Source organism: Olea europaea, unplaced genomic scaffold, assembly GCF_002742605.1.
Source record: "Olea europaea var. sylvestris unplaced genomic scaffold, O_europaea_v1 scaffold134, whole genome shotgun sequence".
Lineage (NCBI taxonomy): Eukaryota > Viridiplantae > Streptophyta > Magnoliopsida > Lamiales > Oleaceae > Olea > Olea europaea.
The window spans coordinates 453,083-476,928 of NW_019230887.1; the positions used below are offsets into that span (position 1 = coordinate 453,083).

Sequence of the window (23,846 nt, forward strand, 5' to 3'; positions counted from 1 at the left end):
CCAACTGGCCTAGAAATCAATATTAGTAACCATGTAGATTTGGATCTAAGTTTATCCATATGTGTCATAATTTTGGTGAGCTTAGACATATAAAACCTAGGTGTCACAAACTTTTGAATAGGAATGGAAGTCAGAATATATCTAGCCGGGTTGACTTCCTTACTATTAAATTAGTCACTTAATCGAGCTGATGACAAAATGACTAAAATTAATTATACTTCTAAGAAAGTTTGTGTTAAAAAGAGTGATATAAGAGATTATGAATCTGGTCATGGTGCTCTTGAAGAAAAGAGTGATGGTATAAACCCAATAAGTAGATACTTTGGTGTATGCACATACATTATTCATGATTTTTGTATTCATGCATGCACATATGTTTCATTGTATATTACGAGTTTCCTTTTTCAATGTATAAATTTTCTTTTTCCTATCAAAAAGCACATTTTTTCCTCTCACTTTTCGTTTATATTTTTAGTGTAATCTTTTCTCCATTAAGCGACTAAAATGACCTATGTAATGAGCTTTGGGCCTATAAATATACAACCCCATAAATGTCCTAAATGTTGATGAATCCTATTATTCCATAGAGATAGTTCTTGAAGATCCAAATCATCATTCATCGATCCGAGATTCAACCATTGTTCATAAAATCTTTTCAAGTCCAGATATTTCTTCGAACTATAAATTATTCCATTAATTGATATATACATTGAGCTATATATTTTTTATATCCTTAGACATTAAATCATCGATCAAGACACAAAGATCATTTGATCAAGCACAACCCAAAGAACAAGAAATTCTTCGTTTAACACATTGAAGATAAGTCGATACCAGGGATTAGGAACTCTTGCAGAAGCACGAATTCGGAAACATTAAGGTGAGGTACTAGGAGTTGAGACCTGGTGTCAAGAGCACGCAGTCTAGAAATGCCAAGATATAAACCAGGAGCCAAAAATTTTGTTTTGAAGGAATACACCTTTAGTGGGACCTGTTCGTACTATAAGTTTGCTTTGATTTATAGTGGATTATTGACCGGTAAAGTGCCCAAATTTTTACCCAGTTGCAGTTTTTAAGTAATCATCTTTGACATTCTTTACTGCTTTATTTATTGATTTTGACGTTCAAACTATATGGTAATTGAGGTTGGTTGACTAATCACCTAGAAAATATTAAAAGTGACTTGTTGCTTTTTAATTGCTTATTTTTGCTCATTACGTCTAAATAAATAAATAAATCGGCTATTAGAACTTTCAATAATAATGATATGTGAAATTTTAACAGAAGGTACATGATCGTTAACATATGACATATTCAAAAATCAGTTGTTGATGACGACATTTGAGGCACTAAAACATTTTCAAACTCGTACCGATTATATTCGCCGATAATAGCTCGACACAATGTACAAAAAGCACAATACCTAATTCTTTGAGCATCCAAATGACAAATTCCAAGTTCAGCAAATAGATAACTCATGAGGCTATTGAAATACAACAATTTCATTAGTAAATTTAAAATAAATGTGCACAACATAATTTTTTAATGAAAGGCGGAAAGCTAGAACAATAGCATAATAAATAACAAAGGCATTGTTATTTAAATTTCACTTAACTCGTACAACCGAAAGATAGTTTTTATATAAATAGAAATGAACTCAATGAATTTGCAATATAATCTCCGACCATAAATCTGTCTCAATTTGTAAATCTGAAAAGTAGCTAGATTAAAGTTATCTTGTGAAAAAATAAAATGTCCAACATTCTAATGAAAAAATACTTAAACTAAAAACTATATTAATAACGTTCAAAATACTTTTTGAAAATAATCCTTGTATCAGAGGCATGTTAATTCATCCCTGTCCAACATGCTAATTATCACGTAAATTCGTTATGTACAAGGGATAAGTATAACAAATTAGACTTTATAAAGAACTTCAAACTACCGCCATGGAACCCATATATTCAATTATACAAAGAGATCTCTTATCAACCTAATAAGAACTGTCACATTATAAGAATGATTATATACGTAAGTGTTGCAAATAGCCCAAAGGCTAAAGGTGATGTCCAAAGGTCTAAACTGAACCGTCTCACAATTTCTCGTGATGGACCCTTAAAAAATTCTAAATAATACAACATGTAAGCAACAACGTAGAAAGATTCACCTTCAAAGAGCACCTTACCTTAAACTAAATTACAGCTTGAGAGATTGATTGGCCCATCTATATTGATCTATTTGCACAGGGGTGGAGCATGAAAATGATGTTAAGATGGGTTGAAGTTTAACTTTTTTGAATGAACTTACGTCACAAGAAATTGAGTTTCGGAGGCTACTTTCGTGACATTCATGATAAAAAATATATGACGCTCAATGAAATAAATTTTTTTAGAGGTCTTAAATTAAGATATTTCACTAAAATTTTGTAATTTTTTAACAAATAGAAAATCGATGCTTACCTTAAAAACTATAAACTAACCGTCTCATGATAGAATTAAGCAAAAACATATACCCACCAATGAACATCTAAAAAATTACTTAATGAGTGCTCTTTCAGTAATTTTGACAATTTGAAGAAGCTATTATCATTTTTGATTTCTCTATGTTGAAAAAGCGTGAAAGAAATGGATGCTTCACCATTCTTTCTTTCTGAAGAGGATTGGGCTGGTTTGAAAAATTCAGAAATATAAGCCTTCAATGCTTAGTCATTAGAATAGTCAATTAAATGATAATCACTTCAAATTAACATTAAGATTGACTATTAAACAAGACATTGTTTGCTGTTTATGTAATGATTTGCGCAAATATTGAAACAAATGGCTAATTCTTTCTACCTTTTTCCTTGTCATTTAGAAGAATGCACCATGGCTATTCGTGCCACAATTTGTTTTCCTGTAAGTTTTCTGAGTATGTTATTTTCTGTACTGTGTTTAGTTTCGCAAAGGTAGGAGTGGACAAATGTGTTAATATAGGTGTATAATGAACACATTTATCCTTGTTTTTGAATGTCGTTACACGTGTAAAAAAAAAAAAAAATATAAGGCCTCAAAATAATTTTTCACTTAGGGCTTCCAAATTCTCAAAGCCGGCCCTGACGAACCCCACACAAGAGACAGATTTTCAAATATAGTGGCTTAATGTAATGGATAACGGTCATATTTTTCATTTTAATGACTAAATAATGAGAAACAAACTGGGGCTATTATTTCCCAATGAATAATTTTGCATGTAATCTAAAATTTTTTCCTACGTTTTAACCATTTAAAAAAAAATTAATCACATTTTACAAAATTCATTCTACAAAAATGAAGATCAAACAAAGACATAAGTTCAATAGCATTTTGACTTGAGCAACGATTATGGACATAGATATATTGATGGAGAACTCATCGAACCCGTTAGATACTTGTCAAGTAAGGATCAGGAGAAAGCATGTCTTATTTTCCAACATTGAGAGCTTTCAATCTATCATCAATGAAGTGAAATCCTCACTTTCAACCATCTCAAAAATGCCTTTATCAAGCAGCACAAATTTATAAAAGCAGACTTTCAGAATTGAGCATCCAGCCAAACAAAGTACAACGAAAATTAATCACTAAATCATTAATTAAGAAGATGAATATTGCATTGCATCGAGCTACGACGAGGACCTTTTTTGTTAATCAACATTAAAGAAACTATCACAAGAACATCTTAACATGAACCGCAAAGTTTTGAATGACATCCAGAGTCATTTAACGTGTAGAGTGTAAGTGATATGCCATTTTTTATTAGAGAGATTCTTGTGTCTTTCCATTTTTTAAAAATGATTTTTTCATGACACATTTTATTGAATTGATAAATTTTATCTATTTTTTATTACATACTTCCTGACGAACCCCACACAAGAGACAGATTTTCAAATATAGTGGCTTAATGTAATGGATAACGGTCATATTTTTCATTTTAATGACTAAATAATGAGAAACAAACTGGGGCTATTATTTCCCAATGAATAATTTTGCATGTAATCTAAAATTTTTTCCTACGTTTTAACCATTTAAAAAAAAATTAATCACATTTTACAAAATTCATTCTACAAAAATGAAGATCAAACAAAGACATAAGTTCAATAGCATTTTGACTTGAGCAACGATTATGGACATAGATATATTGATGGAGAACTCATCGAACCCGTTAGATACTTGTCAAGTAAGGATCAGGAGAAAGCATGTCTTATTTTCCAACATTGAGAGCTTTCAATCTATCATCAATGAAGTGAAATCCTCACTTTCAACCATCTCAAAAATGCCTTTATCAAGCAGCACAAATTTATAAAAGCAGACTTTCAGAATTGAGCATCCAGCCAAACAAAGTACAACGAAAATTAATCACTAAATCATTAATTAAGAAGATGAATATTGCATTGCATCGAGCTACGACGAGGACCTTTTTTGTTAATCAACATTAAAGAAACTATCACAAGAACATCTTAACATGAACCGCAAAGTTTTGAATGACATCCAGAGTCATTTAACGTGTAGAGTGTAAGTGATATGCCATTTTTTATTAGAGAGATTCTTGTGTCTTTCCATTTTTTAAAAATGATTTTTTCATGACACATTTTATTGAATTGATAAATTTTATCTATTTTTTATCATATACTTCATAATGTTTATTAAAATTTAGCCCCTGTTCGACTCCATTATTCAAAATTATGAGAGGAATAATAATTTTTTTGTGAATGTGTAGATAAAAAAGAAGGATTTTTTTTAGATTTACGTGTAATATTATTTTATTAAAAATATATAGTTGAAAATAAGAGAAAAAATAAATTTTAATTTAATGGGGCCAAATAGGGACTTAAAAAAATTTGATTTTGAACTAACATTTTGCTGGCTTTTTATGATTTGTCTCATGATTGATAAAATGAAAGAGAAAATAAAGAATAATCATGTTATAGGCACTGATTTTTTTGATAAAAATTTTTGACATAAAACACTTCGTATGGCACCATTAGAAGATGAGAAATCATAAAGTCCTCGTTTGATTCCTATTTTTTTCAAAATTTATTTTTTTTAAAATTTATTTTCAATCACACATTTTTTAACAAAACAATATTAAATTTAAATCTATTTTTTTTGTTTTAATCATATTTTCCATCAAATTATTATTTAAAATGTATTATTTTTTAAAAAAAAAAAAAGAAGAAGAAGAGAAGAAAAGGAAAGAAGAAGGACGATCAGATTTGGCCAAGTCAACGTGGGTCTCCATTCCGTTAATATTTTTTGCACTTGTATTTTATTGGTTTCCAAAATACGCCAACCCATGTCTATCTCACGCTGCTGTTTACCTCGTGGACACCACTTCCATATCTCAATCGCTAGTTTTGCCTTGAGCAACACGGAAAAGGTCAAGTTATATACCACGCGCTTGTGTGCATACTCTGCAGCCAAAGATCCCCTTTGTGCTTTGTACTATTGTACCATTGAGACACCCTTTAATCCCTATCTGAGTTTCATTCGCCGTATCTATTAATGAACAACAAACTTTAGTGATTTCAACCGCAGAGAATTACCTTCAAACTTACAATTTTAGCATTTTAGATTCACTTTACGATTTTCGTAATATTCATCATTTTCTGACCCGAAATCCAATCCAGTTTCCCTCGTACCCAAAGTCCTTTCTCACTCCCAACTATTCTATACATACATATAGATACACGTGTAGATATATAGAGAGAGAAGTTGACAAGAAGACTTTGCACCAAGGTACACTCGAAACCCTAAATTCATTTTATTGATATCTTTACAATTACTCTTTACATTAATAATCAAGATAGTTCTTTTTTGGATATTTATTCATGCATTTTTGTTGGGTTTCATGATGTTGTTGGATATTGTGATGTAGTTTGATGTTTTATGGTGTGAGATGAGATAGAATATATTGATGGGGAAAGGGAGGCCAAGAAAAGTAGAGAAAGGGGTTGTAGGAGGTAATTCTAGTGGGGGTTTATCAAGTGGATGTGGGTCAGTGAACATACCAGCAGGGCCTGCGTTCTATCCAACTGAGGAGGAATTTAAGGACCCTTTAGAGTATATAGAGAAGATCAGGCCCGGAGCTGAGCCGTATGGGATTTGTAAAATTGTGCCTCCAAAAAGTTGGAAACCTCCTTTTGCATTGGACTTGGATTTGTTCACGTTTCCAACGAAAACACAGGCGATTCACCAATTGCAGGCTCGCTCCGCTTCTTGTGATTCGAAGACTTTTGTATTAGAGTATAACCGGTTCTTGGAGCAGCATTGTGGGAAAAAGGCGAAGAAGAGGTTTGTGTTTGAGGGGGAGGAGTTAGACTTGTGTAAGTTGTTTAATGCAGTTAAGAGGTTTGGAGGTTATGATCGTGTTGTTAAAGGGAAGAAGTGGGGGGAGGTTTTTAGGTTTGTGCAGCCTCAAAGGAAGATCACAGAGTGTGCTAAGCACGTGTTGTGTCAGTTGTATTTGGAGCATTTGTATGATTATGAAGAGTATCTTTGTCGATTGAACAGAGAGAGAAAGAAGGGTTGCAAGAGGGGGGTTAGTGGTTGCAAGAAATCAGAACCGGAGGTCGAGGTTTCTGGCTGCAAGAGAAGGAGAAAGAATAAAGCTGGTGAGAGGGTCGAACAATGTAAACTAGAGGAAGAAGAGCCCACTCAGATATGTGAACGATGCAGAAGTGGGTTGCATGAAGAAGTGATGTTGTTGTGTGATAGGTGTAACAAAGGTTGGCATATCTATTGTTTGTCACCACCTTTGAAGAGGGTTCCTCCTGGAAACTGGTACTGTTTTGAGTGCTTGAATCCAGAAAAGGATACCTTTGGTTTTGTGCCCGGTAAGCAATTTTCATTGGAAGCTTTCAAGCGCATGGCTGATCGGGTCAAGAAGAAATGGTTTGGATCAGCAAGTATATCACGGGTTCAACTAGAAAAAATGTTCTGGGAAATTGTGGAGGGATCAGTTGGCGAGTTGGAAGTAATGTATGGTAGTGACTTGGATACTTCAGTTTATGGTAGTGGATTTCCTCGTGTAACTGATCAGAGACCTTCTTCTGTCGAAGATGATATCTGGGATGAGTATTGCTCAACTCCATGGAATCTCAATAACTTACCCAGGTTACAAGGTTCAATGCTTCGAGCTGTGCATCAGAACATTGCTGGCGTTATGGTGCCCTGGCTTTACATTGGGATGCTGTTCTCTTCATTTTGCTGGCACTTTGAGGACCTCTGCTTTTACTCTATGAATTATCTTCACTGGTATGCAGTCTACTGAACCTATTAAATTAACAAATTTCGTACCATATTAAGTATGATCTTAGTCATTTAACATGTGATATCATGTCTGCTGAAATAGATGTAAGGAGATGTAAACATATATAAATTTTTGCACGCATAGTGTATTTGGAATTCAATTTGAATCCAATGGCAAAAGTATTTTGTTTGGTTAAAAACTTAAGGAGAGGAAAGAAATGCCAACCGAATGATGGGAAGAATCAGCTTAGTTGTGTTATTGCTAGACATACATTTTCTGCCATGATGCAACATTTGACCCTCAAGCTGATATTTTAGTGACTTTGCTTCTTATTTTGATCTGAAGTAATTTTACTTCTCAGTCACTTAAAACCACATGTCTTTCGTATCATATTCAACTATCAAAAATATTTTCAGGAATCGTATACATGCTTAAAACCTTAGTTGCTTTTAATCTATATCATGTACAGAGAGTTACTTGCATATGCATTCATAAAGTAATGGTTATTCTTATTCAAAATTCTTTGGAGACTTGATATGTCTTTTAGCAAAATTTCAACTTAACAAACTTACATTCATGCCCACTTTTTCATGTTTACACGGCTGATTCCTTTCACCATCGACTCAATTTCATTAAAACATCGTAAAACATAAGATTTTGCAGAGAGTTAAGGCCGCACTTATCAGCAAGCTAAGGGCTTGCATTTGCTTTGACTAAGTTTTCCTTCATGGGTAAAGTTTCTCTGGCTCCCACAAATTAATCAGTTATTACACGAAGACTGTCTTTCACAATAGAAATAAGTATGTCACATAAAAAATGTTTTTCAAATCTTAATCTTCATCTTTATCTTCAGCATTAAATCACACCCAATTATGATTATTTTATTAGTTGTAATGCTTGTTCACTTCTGGACGCATGAAAATGTTATTTCGCCCCTGTTTGGTTTTGTCAAAAATTAGATTTTAGAACATTTGGTAAAGGTTGATTAAATGCATGGTAGAAAAGTTGATAAAAGTTGTGGGCCCCATGAAATATGTGGTTGAAAATGAGTTTGAAGAAAGATGAGTTTTTAAAAAATGCAGGCCAAACATTGGCTCCTTTCTTGTATACTAGTGAATTTTTCATTCTTTGAGTGGTATTTTAGTAAATTGTGACCCACTTTAATGAGTAAATGTAACCGCTTGGTTGCTTTGGATTATAGTTATAAAAGGGTTACTTGCTTCCAGTAACTATTATTATATAGTGTTTCTTATCTCAGAGACTATTAACTAAACATAAATGTCCTTGTTTTGGAAAATACTGATGTTTGGGGTCTTGGAGGTCGTTTTATACAGAACATTTATGTTTTTCATCAGTGAACAGAAATGTAATGAGGTCAATCTCTCTCTCATGCGTACAAGTGCACGTTCAGATACATCTCTTCTATTCTTATTCTGTCAGTCTGCTTTGGATATGTTAGTTTAATATGTGGGAACATATTATTTCTTGAATTGATCTTTTACACATGCTTTCAGGGGAGAGCCAAAATGCTGGTACAGTGTCCCTGGTAATGATGCCTGTGCTTTTGAAAAGGTATTTCGGTTCTACACAATAATTTGTCTCATCTCTTTGTTCTTCCAATTTATAATTTCATGTATTGCTTCAGCTAGTCTGTAGAATGAGGTATGTGCCAGCCAGAATTTACTTTTGTCTTGATGTATAGAAAGCATATACAAATTTATACACCTTTTCTCTTTGCTTATGTGTGGAAAAGATGACCTGGACGAGGTTTAGTTATGAAATAGTCGGTATATGTTCTGCTAGATTTTTTGTTTAGTGGTGATTAAGAAATTCATGCCTTGGTTTTTGCCAAGGTTCTAAAAGGCACAAGGCGTGGCAAGGCCACAAGGTCAAGCCTTAAGCCTTATGAGTCTTTAAGTGTGCCCAGGCTTAATAAGACATTTTTCTATTTTTGATGTTATTTTAATTATTCTAAGACCATTAAATAAATAAAATGTTACATACCTTGAAAGTTGAAACCTAATAAGTCTATCGCCAGTAGCATGCAATTAATAAGTTAGAAAGAGATTTATACTTAAATTATAATTTTTTCTTGTTAAAAACAGTTTCTACTTTCTAATTTTCCATATAACAACTCTTCCTTTTATTTATTTAGTTTATTTAACCTAAAAAAAGGAACATTGGAAGGATCATGTTAGGCTATCAAATTATGGTTGACCTCCTTTTTCCACACCTACCTTTTATTCCAGGCTTTTTCTCACCCCTCCATGCCTAGGCCTCCACCTTTCAGCACTAGTTTTTTCAGCAGGATGTGTTCAATTTCTTATTTTTTAGAACTTATGACAGTGCTTCATCTAATGAATTTTAGTAATGAGGTCAGGGCAGGCGAGAGGTTCCTATTGTTTCCACATATAGAAAGCATATACAACCACATTCGTCCGTTTCTCTTTGCTTGCGCATGGAAAAGATATTGGTTGAGGTTTTGGTACAAGTACTTGTCATACTTTATGTTAGTTTTTCTGTCTGGTGGAGACTCTTAAAAAAATCTTTCTTTATGGGAATATATATCTCGCTTGGTGATGCTTATCATAATTCCTTTGTTTTAATGTCTTTGGTGGTAATGTTTCTTCTGCGGCTATGTCCTTGCCTAATGTTTTTCTTCATTGTTTGGTTTGAACTATCTTTGTCCTTTTTTTTTTTGCTTTCATTCTGTAAATTAAAGAACTGCATTCTTTTTGGTTAGAAGATGAGTTTTTCTTTCTTTTTTTGGTTTTTAAGTAACAGAAAAAGTGACTTCTAATATTGGTTTGACTTTGAAGGTGAGGTCTTTCCATTCTGGTTCTTTGGTCAAGACTCGAGCAAACTGTTGACCTTCTTTTCTTTATGCAGGTAATGCAAGATAGTCTTCCCGATTTGTTTGATGCACAGCCAGATCTATTGTTTCAGCTCGTCACAATGCTGAATCCATCTGTCCTCCTTGCGAAAAGGGTTCCAGTTTACAGCATTATACAGGTATGGCATAATCTTGTGTACTTGGAAATACATGTATTTTTGTCTTTTGCGAGATTTACCAATTAATGGCTAAGCTTATTGGTTCCCTATTACCGTTTTCATATTACACTTCAAATCTTAGAGAACTTGAAACAATGGAGGAGTCATCTATAAAATTCAGTTCGCAGGAAATTTTGCTGCTGTTAACTACTGGTTTTAGCGTGTGTTGATTGCTCTGTTAACTTCTCATTGCTGTTCTGATGATCAATTCTTTCGAACTTAAACTTATAAAGTAGCCAGTAAAGCTGAATCATGATTAAGCTAATCCTTCCAACCTGTAGATTTGCTTGGTTAGAATCAATCTGTGCTTAGGTGGCTAGAATATTTTCATATTATTTGAATGTTAATTGGTTCATATACTCACCCTGATCAGCTGACCCGCAGCCTGTTTGGCTCATTTAATCTTAGGCAAACATCTTTAGGTCAAAACCTTTCAAGCTTTTTGTCTTTGATTATATGAATGCACATTAATGCTATTGTCGTGTTGAATTTATTTATTTTTTATTATTTTTGACATTTTAGCATATTCTAGAAATCTCGTCCCTTTTTTATTTGACCATAAAATTTGATTCTCTCTCATCTATAGCAGCGTGAAATATTTTACTATCAGCGGCTTGATCTTTTGTATCTTTGAGCTGTAAATCTTGTCTCCATATCTCTATAATCGTTCCAACTGTTTTACCTTGGCAGGAGCCAGGGAACTTTGTCATCACTTTTCCCCGATCTTATCATGGAGGCTTCAACTTTGGTGCGCAAAACTGCTTATATTCTTTTCATACTTTGCAAGTGTGTGGTGTGTCAGTCTCACAGCACTGTAGTGCATAATCTCTGTGTGCTGTGATGGATCACATGTAATGTATAATTATTTGGAAATTTTATTACTCTTTGCAATGACAGGTTTGAATTGTGCCGAGGCAGTCAATTTTGCTCCTGCTGATTGGCTACCTCATGGTGGTTTTGGATCAGAGCTTTACCGTCGTTATCACAAAGCTGCTGTACTCTCTCATGATGAGCTTCTGTGTGTAGTAGGAAAGGTCCAGTTTCTCACTCAGCCTGCTTCATCTAGATTTATGTTTTTATTTTTTTTACCAATTTTAGCTTCTTGATAGTGAAATGAGAGTATTGACAGCATAATCCTTCAATCATTGAAGATATAATGTAACTACAACAATTAAGATACTCATGCTTCATAGTTGTCGCTCCTGGTTGAATGCATGACAATAGTTTACCCTTAATTTCCTTGCGTAATGTATGGGATTACACTATGATTATTTATACTAAATATGTGATTATTATATGTACAGTTATTTGATATGCGGTATGGTGAGCTGTAAATGTAGTGCTGATGGCTGTTTGAGAAAGCAAGAGATGTTTTCTTTGTTTTCATAGTAAAATGACAATTCATCTCAAATTTTGTATCAGATTCAGCCTCTAGCTTTATTTCTTCCTAAACTATATTTTATCTGTTCTTGAAGACAGCTTAGTTTTCTTCATCCACTTCATGAATCCTCAAACTTCAGTTATTGAGCATTTATTCCACCTTTTCTCTTTAGTTCCTCTACTCATGGAAGCCATAAAATAGCTGCATGGTTGTGAAATTCTGCTCATGGTCTTTCATTTCTTTTCTGGATGTCATCATCACATGCCATTGTCCACCACTGACCTTTTATTTATTCAAAATCCTGCTGGTCGTTGTACGAATCTATTGATGCTTTGGAGTTATTGCGATACTTCTTTGCAGGGTGAATTTGATAGCAGAGTATCAACTTACTTGAAAAAGGAATTGGTTAGGATACACAATAAAGAGAAAACTTGGAGAGAGAAGCTTTGGAGAAATGGCATCATTAGATCTTCTCCTATGTCACCTCGAGAGCAGCCTGAGTATGTGGGTACTGAAGAGGTAATTTAGTTGATTTTCTTATTCTTCAGTCTCATGGTACCAAAATGAGATTTGGTGCGCTGTTGAGAAATATCATCTTATGTCTCATGCAGGATCCTACATGTGTCATCTGCCAACAATCATTATATCTATCTGCTGTTGCTTGCAACTGTAGACCACCAGCATCTGTTTGCCTGGAGGTGAGTGAATTGATAATGCAGATGAATTTATTATGATACTTTCAGATATTTCAGGTAGGGGATGGCAATCGTAGTGGGTTAAGAAGGTACCAGCCCCAAACACTTTGCATTAACAAGTGAGTTCGCAGAGGGGGTTGTCGGATATAGTTTCTAAAGGAAGTAGGTTGTGGTCAACTCACTGCAAACTCAACCCGGTTATATATACAGTATACTTGGAAATATATCCCTCTCCCTGCATATAAATTTGTATGTATGCATGTGCATATGTGTTATATAGAAGTTTTGCCACATAAATGAATTCTCCTTTCTCCTATTTCCGTAACTTGTATTTTAAGCTCTTAGCAGAATATGGAGGTACTTATGGTAGAACGGCCAATCTGGTATTTCACAATAAAGTGATAGATGGAACTGCCATGAAACGACTTATTAGTGGATTAATAGATCACTTCGGAATGGCATATACATCACACATCCTGGATCAAGTAAAGACTCTGGGTTTAAGAAAGAAAGAAGAAAGTCAAAGAAAAATGTCTAAAATGCAAGGGGTTTTCATTCAATTGGATTTGTTTTCAGGGCGGGATGGGTCATGGAGGGCAATTTCTGGCCCTTCTGATTTTTCTTTATAATCTTATTGATGAGTTCTAAGCCTGTAGCTTTCTTCAATTTTCATATTTGAGCCATTTAATTTCTGTTTGGTATTCTACCGGCTGATTTTGTTAACCATCTGCTTTAGGCAGTTGATAATTTTATTTAACTTCATATTGGTGCTGGTCTTTTTTAAAAATATGAAATTGAGAAATAATAAGGTGTTGTTTGAACATCCATCAATGGATCTCATGTTCCTTCTTTCATGCAGCATTGGGACCGCCTTTGTGAATGCAAGCCTAACAAACTTTGCCTATTTTATCGTCATACGCTGAAAGAATTGAATGATTTGGTGCTTAGAACTGATAAAACTAATTCTGAAGAGACAAGTGGAGATTCACAAAGCGTTCTGTGCTGGGAAAAAACAGTAACTTTGGCGAAAAAGGTTGGGCATACCTTCTTGTGTGATGAACCTACTTATTCCGCTTGCAAACTCTAATTGTTTTGTTGAGTCTTCTAAGCTTATTTGTGCTGCTTCATGGCTAGAATATAAAAATTGTTCTTGCTCCATTCCACTGTGGTTAGTGAAAGAAAGTAACTGCCTCTTCTTTATACAAATTGTATTCTGTATATTTGTGATTTGTATAATTCTTGCCTCCTCTATTATTCTGACTGTTCTTATATGCACCTACTTTCTGTTTTGGACAGCGAACATATTTCTGTCATGGATTAAATGGTTCTGGAAATCATGAAATAAGTTTTACGTCAATTAAGCTCTTAATATCAAAATCTTGTAATTAGCCTGCACTTTTAGTGATTTTCTCTACTTTTGTCGCAAAACTGATAAGTTACTAGTGATATAGATGTGAAAAGGTAGATAAATGATTATATTACAACGTTGACACTAGATTTTGGATATAAGTAATAACAGTTAGACTTGGGATTGTGTGATGGAAAGATCTTGTGTCTAAGTACGTTCGTCACAAACAAAAAAGAATAGAATCAAGGGCACACCCGACCTGAGCCACTAGACCAGGAGAAGAGGAACTATCATTGCATTATAGCAAAGGAATGTAAAATAGTCTGAAAATTTCTTTAGATGTTTAATCTTCTGCATTTGGGGCAGGTTTTCGTTAGATTAGTTTATTTAAAATGTTTAATCACTGAACCACTAATCGAAATATGATTGTTTGCCACCAAGGGCAAACTGTTCATGCTTGTATTATTTATGAGACATATTTGTATGCTTCTGGAAGAAACTTATTAAAACCTACTGTGATGGTAAAGGTCTGTACCTTTTCTAACAATGTATTTTGAAATTTATCTGTATTATACTTGCAGTATTATTTGAAAGCATGCCCTTTGACTTTATCCATGTTTAGGCAAAAGGTGGTCATGTTACGCATCTGCAGCTTGCCGAAGAATGGCTTCTAAGGTCACATGAGGTTCTCAAGAATTCGTACGACAAGGATGCTTATGCAAGTGCACTGAAGGAAGCTGAACAATTTCTTTGGGCTGGTTCTGAAATGGATCACGTAAGCTCTAATTTTCGATCTGAACTCTGGAGATTGAGGATTCTTGCAATTGAAGATGCTTTTACTTTACATGGCCTGTAGGTGCGGGACATGGCAAAGAACATAATTGAAGCTCAAAATTGGGTAGAAGCTGTAAGAGATTGCCTTTCTAAGGTGAAATTGTGGTCATGCAATCGGAACCATGACACAGAGAGAGTGCGGATGGAACATGTTAAGGAGTTGCTGAAGTTAGGCAATGTTCCTTGCAATGAGCCCAGCCATCTTCAGTTGAAGGTCGAACTCATTTCACTGGCTGTGGTCTTCCTGCCTGTGTTGTGGACTCTGGATCTGTGATTGACATTTGTGTGTGAATGCACATGCAGGAATATCACCAAGAAGCTAGTAAGCTGATTGAGGAAATTAATTCTGCTCTATCAGTGAGCTCAGAGATATCTGTAAGCTTGATCTTTCCTTCAGTGCCTCAATTATATTTATTTATGATATGACACGGACGTTTGGGAAAACCTAGTGCCTATTTGATGTATATTTTTGAGAATAGATTTTGGGAAAGTAAAATTCTTCTTCTTCTTCTTCTTCTTTTTTTTTTTTTGGTGGGGTTAAAAAGTAAAGAAAAGTAATGAGTTCACATGTAAAATTGTTTTATTGAGAGAATGTGTGGTCAAAATTGAGTTTGGGGGAAAAATAGTTTCAAAGAATCTTTACCTAGCATGGGTCTAATCTTCTGGGTCATGGATATATATGATTTTCTGGTTTGAATCCCTCCCTCTTTCTGTTTCCATCTTAACACCCACAAGATGCACGCTGCTATCTTTTTCCCTCTCCCTCTTTCTGTGTACACCCACGCCTCTCTCTTTTCTGCTTTCCTCTCACCCTCACACATAATTTTTCTCAAGTGAACTGTCCACAGAGAAACAAAACTACCTGGATTTTCTAAGAAATTTATTTTATTTATTAGATTAATCTTTTTGAAGTTTTACTTTTGCTAATTGCAATTCAGGTAGCTGGTTGGGAGGTCTTATATTCTAAGGCTCTTGATTCACCAATCTATGTGGATGAAAGTGAGAAACTAGGACGCAAGCTGTCAGCTGTGAAGGTATATTTTATCCGTACTTACTTTTATATGGTGACAATCTCTAGGAGATTTATTCTCTATATGTTGTGGCTTCTGATAAACTTGGACTACTTGAGTGGCAATTTTTATTGTTTTTCAGTCACTACAATTTAGCAGTTGTATTTCTGATCTTAATGGGATTTGAATTAATAAGTACCGTTTTTGAGATAAAGGCTATGATGCTCGGACTCGGGTACGGGTACGTATATAAGTGTCGGTTCTTTTATTTTTTAAAATGTAGGATACGGGAATATGACTAAAAAGGGTCTAAATTTTGGACACGGGTACGTGGGTACGTCTTTGAAACCTCAATTTTTTCACTAACTCAAGATGTTATTTTGAATAGACCAGAATCAATTGTTCACAAAGAAGGAAATAGTATTAAATAAGGGGTTAAGACAAATAAATTAGAATTTTGGAGTTTAGTTTTCAATTATGAGAAGTTAAATACTAAATGTTATATAAAATAGAAAATGAGGAATTTGATTGCAATTTGGATTTAATGGAGCACTAAGTAGTATTGTATGAAACCCATTTTCATTTTATATAAACAAAACCCTAAACCACAGATACAGAGAGGGAAAGAAGGAAAAAACGGAGAATAGAAAAGGGGAAAAAAGGAAAGAAGAAGGGAAAACCTAGCGCCGTCACCTTTCTCTCCCCTCTCGGAGGTGGCGCTAGGTTTATAGAGAGTAGAAAATGAGAGAAAAAAAAAAGAAAAAAGAAAGAAGCAAAAAACGGCGAAGTGGTCGGTTGAAACTTGGAGGATCCAACGCATCCCATACCCATACCCATGTCGTGTCGTATTCGATATGGATACTGCAACCATTTCGAAGAGTCCGAGTATCAGAGGATAAAGGAATTTATTGTGCTGCTTTCTTAAACTAAATGAGGTAATTTAGCCGGGAATGCGAGTATGAATCTACTACGATTTTGTGGTCTTTTAGGACATATAAGTTTCTGAAATACCTGTTTGATGGTGTAATACCGCAAGTGCATCGGTCGTGATGATCAAATAATAAAGTGATGAGAAGCGTCGAATCCCGTGAGTATTGGTCTACTTCTATTTAAGTAATTGAATATTAGTCAATTGAATTTCTAAGGCACACGCAAAAATTGATTTGATCATTTAACTAAGTCATTAATTGACAAGCAACAAATAAAATTAAAGCAATCAAGACCATGGCTAAATTAACTTAAAATGTGAGTCTGAAAAAGTACTAGCATTTTGACCCACCTAGTTATTTACTTTCTAATCAAGTTCTAGTCTGGATTGTGTGGACGATCGGCGCCCCTTCATTATTTGACAATCTTTCTCAAGTAAAGTCAAACTTATTATAATGTATGCATTCCCTATCTCCTTGAGAATTTGCAAACAAAAAATACCCCATTAAGCACATTAAAGCACCATTCAATGATCGCATAGACCAGAGCTATATATTTTGTGGAAAGATATGCATGTGCTGTAATATAGGAATTTTTACTTCTATTGTATTTCCAAAATTTGGGAATTAGTTCTGATTTGTCTCCTAAGATTAGGAGATCTCCTGATTTGATTCTTTCCCAGTTTAGTTTGATTCTTCCCTAGTTTTGCTTCACCAGTTGTAAAGATATACATATAAACAGTCCTAAATTTAGTAACAATTGAATTGACATATTTTGTCATATTTCTATTCATTATCGAAATCTATGTTATTTGTTAAAAGAGCTAAACGCAAATTCCATCTCTCGATCTTAATGTGATTCTCAGACTTATCGTGAAATTGACCAAATAATATAAAAACAATTAACACAATAATAAGCAATCAAGCACCAATCAAATATTTAGCATCTAAAATAAGATATATTGGGTTGTAAGGTTACGCAGTTGCCCATGTCATACCTTGGGCTTCTTTTAGGGGTAAAGTTTAAATGTAAACATATTTGGAGTGGAATTGTTGAAAGGATGGAGAAGAGGTTAGCGGGGTGGAAGCGTATGTACTTTTCGAAGGGATGCCGCCTTACCCTCATAAAATCCACTCTCTCTAATCTCTCAACTTATTTTTTATCACTGTTTCCCATTCCTGTTACAGTGGCAAACAGATTAGAGAGGATTCAAAGGGAGTTTCTTTGGGCAGGGTTAGGGGAAGAGAGAAAATTTTATCTTGTTAATTGGGGTGTGGTTTGTTCTTCAGTAAGAATGGGGGGCCTTGGATTGAAGAGCCTTATTCTGTTTAATAAGGCTTTATTGGGCAAGTGGTTTTGGCGATTTGGAGTGGAGAGGGAAAGTTTTTGGAGAGAAATCATTGGAGCGAAGTATGGTGTGATGGAAGGGGGTTGGTGCTCAATCGAGGGTCGTGGATCTTATGGGTTGAGTTTGTGGAAGTATATCCGACGAGGATGGAATGAATTTTGAGATAAATTGACATATGTGGTGGGGAATGACAACAATATCAGATTTTGGGATGCAATGCCTTGGAACCGTTCGCTATGGTGAATGATGTAATAGCCATACATAATGAAAGTTATAGCTAGAATATTGCTTTAGAGAGGGGACTCCAGGATTGAGAATTGGATGATTATGCACTGTTTTTGACTTCCTTGCACGAGGCGCATATTTAGGTAGGAGAGTGTGATCATAGCAGGTGGAGGTTAGAACGGGATGGTATTTTTTCAGTTCGCTCTTATTTTATAACCATATTTGACCCGATGGAGAGTTCATTTCCTTGGAAGACGGTGTGGCAATGTAAATTGCCTCCACATGTTGCTTTCTTGTTTTGGACAGTTGTGAGGGGGCAGGCGTTAACGATAGACAATCTTCGAAGAAAAGGTTTTTGTGTTACTGAGTGATGTTATATGTGTAAGAGAGATGGGGAAACCATTGACCATTTGTTCATCCATTGTGATGGTGTTCGATGGCTGTGGAACGGTATTTTAGCTTCCCAACATTTGGATTGGGCGATACCTAGGTGCATAAAAGACGTGTTGCGGGCATGGAATATAAAATTTCGAGATAAGGATTGGAGGCTTGTGTGGAGTTTTATTTTGGGAGGCATTGTATGGTGTGTGTGGAGAGAAAGGAACAGCCATTGTTTTGAAAACCAAACAAGAACAATAGAGCATATTAGAGAATTGTTTTATAGGATATAGTATACTTGGTTTAATGCTGCGGCCACTAATTGTATAGAAGGGTTGCCTAACTTTATGTCTTTTATTTCTTGTTTATTTGGATAATACACCCCCATGTATTATCCTAATGATTAATAAAATTATATAATTACTCGTAAAAAAAAAATAAATAAATAAAAAAATTTACATCATCATCCTAGCATAGTAAAATTTAGCCCATTATGTAAATTAGATCCATGAAATTAAAGAGAATGCTTGGAATCCCCTGTCCCTAAGAAACGACTCCGAAGTGATTGAGATTTAATATTCTTTTTTCCCGTCCTAAACTCCAATCAGGGTTCCTCTTGCATTTTTCCTTTTTGTTCTCCCTCCTTTTGAGCTATGATGCATTGACACGTTTCTCACATTGACAAGTCGGAGATGTCACGTGGTGTGTCCATTTTTTCTCTCTTTTTTAAGTGTTAAGCACGTCTTAGACACTTTACCTATGCACATGAACGATATTTTTGACAGGTTGGAGTGTTCAAAGATGACCAAAAAGAAGAAAATGGAGGAGAACTAAAGGGAAAGTAAAAAAAAAACTCCTTTTTTGCTAGTCGGCGGTGTCAATCTGTCGTTTAAATGTCGTCGGTGTGAGTTGGAGTATCGTTGGAGTGGAGATCTCTGCTATGTACTTCATCTTCTTCCAGTAGCAATTGTAATGAATGACCAAACCCTGGATATTGTGCAATTGTGTGTCTTCATTCGAATGGAGGGCCCATCACTAAGTTCAAATAGTATGGTAAAAGTGCTAAAAGGCGGTTCTCAATTTTTATGAGATCCACTACCTTAGAAGTTAGAATAAACAATTACGAATGTGTTCCAAATGAAAAATGGAGCCCACAACTACCCATGCAAATTTGATAAGTCATTACTTATATTTACATTATAAAATAATAAAATTCCCCTTGGTCTAATTCCTCGCCATCTGGTTTTTGGTTCCTAGTCTTATGGAGAAGTTTTAGTCCGAGTCTCCAATTCCAAAAGTAAGCTAGGAATGACCAAAGAGAAGTTTCCGTGGAGTTCATAATTGCATAAAAGAAGTCAAAGTAGTGGCTGTGGCGCGTTGAGGGAAATATATGAAACAATAATTAAAAATAAATAAAAAGCCATTAAAATTAAACAGTTGATATTGTTAAATTCAATATGTCCTCGACGTGTTGTGTACTACTTTTTAATAAAAATCATGTGTCATGGTGTTGGACTCATGTCATGTCAACACTTGTGTCTGTGTTGGTGCATCATGACTTTTGAGCCACCAATAAATTTTCACGAATTTCTCCCTCCAATTCTCCAAAAAGTTGTTTTTGTACTTTTTCCTTTGCAGCCCTCGAAAAATGTGCCATTTAATGCCCTTGACATTCTTGGGCAAGACAAATACTGAAATTGCCATTATTTTGAAAAAGTTCTAGCATGGCCATTTTGGAGGCTGCCAAAATTCTTGCAGCCGCCAGAATGAGGTCGGAAGGTGCCTTAATATTTGGGTTCTTCCTGGTGGCCTCCAAAAGTTTGACATCCATCAGATTCTTGGTCTCCTTTTTTGTACCGAATCTTTTTTTCAAGGCTCATCTTTCTCCCCATTTCGATCCTCCAACATCTCGCACCTACATCCAAGCTTCAAATTACCTTGTGCTTCCATATTTTAATCCTCGACTTCTCGTTCTTTGTAAAAGCTCAAGTCCACCACAGAGAACTCAATAGAGAAATGAAGACTAAACTAACCATTGTATAAGTAAATTACTAGAATAATTTTAAAAGAAAATTACACTTACCAATACCCATTTTATGGATGCATCTTCAAAATTTTTTAGATATGAAAATGGAGTGTTTTCTTCCTTCTGCATTTTAGTGAGCGCATTCTGTTTCTTCTCCTTTTGGCTTTCTGATGCATGTCCTATTTTTTTGCTACCGCTGAGGTTGTACAGGTTTGGGTGGATAGTGTAAGAAATTGCATCTCCGAGAAATCTCCTGGTGCAGTTGAGGTAGATTTAATTTACAAGCTGGAGGCTGAGGTAATTTAAAACCTTCTTTCTCCTGAAGTTTCAAAGACATATGCCATCCATTTAGCATAACCTTATGATGTCACATAATCTTTTTCTGTCTGATCAATTGATTCTCTGTCTCTCACTCACACCCACACCCACACAACTGCTCTTGTTATTGTATTTTTCTGTTAGAAAATTCAATTTAACTCTTTCTTGGTTATATTTTCCAGATTTTAGAACTAAAACTTCAGCTTCCTGAGGCTGGATTGCTTTCTGATTTGACAAGGCAAGCTAAATCTTGCTGGTCTCAATGCAATGAGATGTTGAAAGATTCCATCAGCCTAAAGGTTGTGTGTAGCAGATATAAATATCTTTCAATTAAGGACATTGTAAATGAAACTTACTTTAAGAACTACATATATTTTTATTTTTATTTTTTTGTGCAGAATGTTGATCTGTTTCTCAAAGAATGGGATGGTTTTACTGTTAATATTCAAGAACTAAACCTTCTAAAACAATACTATAGTGATGCCATATCATGGGTATCCCGTGTTAATCATGTTCTTGTGAATGTTCATGAAAGAGAGGATCAAGAAAATGTCGTTGATGAGTTAACCCAAATTCATAGGGATGGTTTATCAATGAAAATTCAGGGTAAGCATACCTATTCTCTTTGTTCTTTTCTTATTATAAAGGTTTTTTCAACTTAGTCTTGTTGCATTATAGAATTTTATTTCATTTTATCTAGTGGTGTCATCTGTTTGTCCTTTCCAATTTAAATGTAGCTGATGAGTTGCCTTGCGTTGAGATTGAGCTTAAGAAAGCTTGTTGCCGGGTTAAAGCTTTAAAGGTAACTAAATGCAGAATATTGCTTTTGGACATGAACTTGTTCCAATGATTGTTATGTTGTACCTTTTGTTGGGCCTTTAATTTTTGATTTGCTATTGCTTCAAATATTAGTAAACCAACTGCTACATTCACTTGTATGCTGTGATTTGTAATTCGCATTCTGTACACTCAATATGTCTGTGTTGCATGCCATGTTTCATGAGGGAATGTTTAAAGAAATGACAAACTTTGATTTCTATGGTGTCTTTTATAAACCTTCAGTTTGAATTTAAATCTGATGGGACTTGACTTCATGAGTTCTGTTTTTAACATGGAACAGAAGGATGATTCGGAAATAAACATTTTTTCAAGGATAAATTAGTTGGGAAATCTTGATGGAACAAATTGAACTTAATATAGGATGGAAGGCTCTGCATATATTATTTTGATATATGTTATGCAGGCATATAGTTAAAAATGAATTATTATTGCAGGCACTTGACTGTGGAATGTCAATGGACTTCATCCAGCAACTGATAATGGAGGCAAACGCGTATGATCTCTTTCATTTGTTTTACATTTTACTATTTATATCTTGTAAAAATGCAATACATTACTATTAAGTTTCAAACTTTGCATGCCACATAGACTACAGATTGAAAAGGAGAAGCTATTTGTTGATATATCTAGAAGACATGCAGTTGCCTTGCAGTGGGAAGAGAAAGCAAAGCATGCTCTTGCTAGTAAAGCACAGATGTCTGAATTCGAGGATATTTTAAGGTTTTGAATCCGTATTTTTCTTACCTTAACTTGAGTATTGTGCTGATGCTCTGATTCTGATATCTGAATCATTTGTAGGGTTTCTGAGGATATATGTATTATTCTACCTTCTCTTATCCATGTCAAGGATGCAGTGTCAACGGCCAAGGCTTGGTTAGACAAGTTGAAGCCATTTCTGTCTCATGATTTACCCATCATATCAGCCTCAAATTCTCTCCTCAAAGTTGAGGCCTTAAAGGTTGTCATGGTGTTCTGTTGATGATTTATTTGTAAGATTAAAGAACGTGGCATGACAATTTTTGGAATACTGCAGAATTTGGTGGCTGAGTCAAAGTTGCTGAAGGTATATTTGGATGAATGTTCAGTTGCTGAAGAAGTTTTAAAGAAGTGCATTGAGTGGGAGCAAGATGCCAGCTCTTTACTGCAGGATGCAGAGAATTTGTGGAAGATTGATAGTATTGGTGATGGGAATACCAGCTGTCTTATTCCCAGATTTCAAAAATGTCTTCTTTCACTAAAGCCCACCATGGAAGCTGGTTTTTCTTTTGGTCTTGAGCTCAACATGATCCCAAAACTTCAAGATGCTCGTTTCACTCTGCAGTGGTGCATCAAGACCCTCTCATTCTCTGCTGTTGTTCCTACCTGTGAGGTGAATATTAGTCTTGTTTACAAAATTATGAATATGCATTGATAAATTTAACATGATCTTTCTTTCTTATCTCCCTATTATCTTGGTGTATGGAGCTCTTGTTTATCTAATGAGACTTGTGTTGAAGTGTCTTTTACTTCCAGCATATTTGTTCGCTACATTAAAAGCATGTTTGAAAGTTGTTTATAATCCGTTCTAAGTTATAAATGGATAGAAGTGAGTGGTGGATAAGTGGGTAGTACTTGTGCATTCTATGAAATTTGTAGATAAAAAGTGGTCTGATTGATTATAAACAAGAGGCAAAGAAAGTCTAAGTAAGCAGTAAAAGCAAAATTGCCAATTTTCTCCTTGGTTTTCTCAATATTAGTCTCTTTTTATTTTCTTTTTAAAGAAATTGCTGATTTTTTGGTTCCTACTTTACTTCAAAGGTACAATTTCCTCTTTTGGAAATATGTGTACGTTGTTAATCTGTCCTTTGTAATGTCCCAGACCTTGAAATTCGTTTCTACATTTATTTTTATAGTTTTTTTAGAAGAAATTTTTGTACTCTGTTTGACGGTGACGGACCTAATGTTCTTTTTAGATAGGTCGGCTTCATAAATTGGCACACCGAAGTGCATTTTCTTGAATTTAGTCTGCTAATAATGTGAAGAAGACGAGGCTTTTATATGTGAGGATGATTGAAATTGTTGTTGGCTCTTAAAGAGGCACATTTTTTAACATGAATTTGCTGAAACTTGTTCAAATTTATTTGACTGTCTTCATCTTAAAAACATAATTTTTCATCTTGTCCTTACTATACGCATACCAAGAAGCAGCCTTTTTTTTTTTTT

At 34.7% G+C, this 23,846-nt stretch overlaps 1 protein-coding gene across 2 annotated transcripts; it reads left to right on the top strand.

Annotated features, from left to right (window-relative positions):
* Positions 1–5,479: 5,479 nt before the first annotated feature.
* Positions 5,480–23,070, top strand: LOC111375128 (lysine-specific demethylase 5A). Of its 2 annotated transcripts, XM_022997924.1 has the most exons (21): positions 5,480–5,750; positions 5,890–7,268; positions 8,778–8,835; positions 10,153–10,275; positions 11,005–11,062; positions 11,212–11,348; positions 12,056–12,214; positions 12,307–12,393; positions 13,250–13,423; positions 14,361–14,513; positions 14,595–14,786; positions 14,876–14,947; positions 15,511–15,606; positions 20,697–20,783; positions 20,987–21,103; positions 21,203–21,410; positions 21,542–21,606; positions 22,079–22,137; positions 22,233–22,364; positions 22,443–22,602; positions 22,678–23,070. In XM_022997924.1, the coding sequence occupies exons 2-21, from the start codon at positions 5,929–5,931 to the stop codon at positions 23,053–23,055; spliced, it is 3,855 nt and encodes a 1,284-aa protein (XP_022853692.1). In that variant the 5' UTR covers positions 5,480–5,750; positions 5,890–5,928; the 3' UTR covers positions 23,056–23,070. The 2 variants fall into 2 exon arrangements, with proteins under 2 accessions (XP_022853692.1, XP_022853693.1); XM_022997925.1 differs by lacking the exon at positions 22,678–23,070 and having other exon boundaries at positions 22,240–22,364.
* The last annotated feature ends 776 nt before the right edge of the window (positions 23,071–23,846 follow it).

Excerpts from the sequence above, each read along its gene's own strand:
- LOC111375128 (XM_022997924.1), top strand. The coding sequence starts at position 5,929 with ATGGGGAAAGGGAGGCCAAGAAAAGTAGAGAAAGGGGTTGTAGGAGGT. Across the intron at positions 20,784-20,986 it reads TTTACAAGCTGGAGGCTGAG|ATTTTAGAACTAAAACTTCA; the intron begins GTAATTTAAAAC and ends TATATTTTCCAG. Across the intron at positions 22,365-22,442 it reads GAATTCGAGGATATTTTAAG|GGTTTCTGAGGATATATGTA; the intron begins GTTTTGAATCCG and ends AATCATTTGTAG.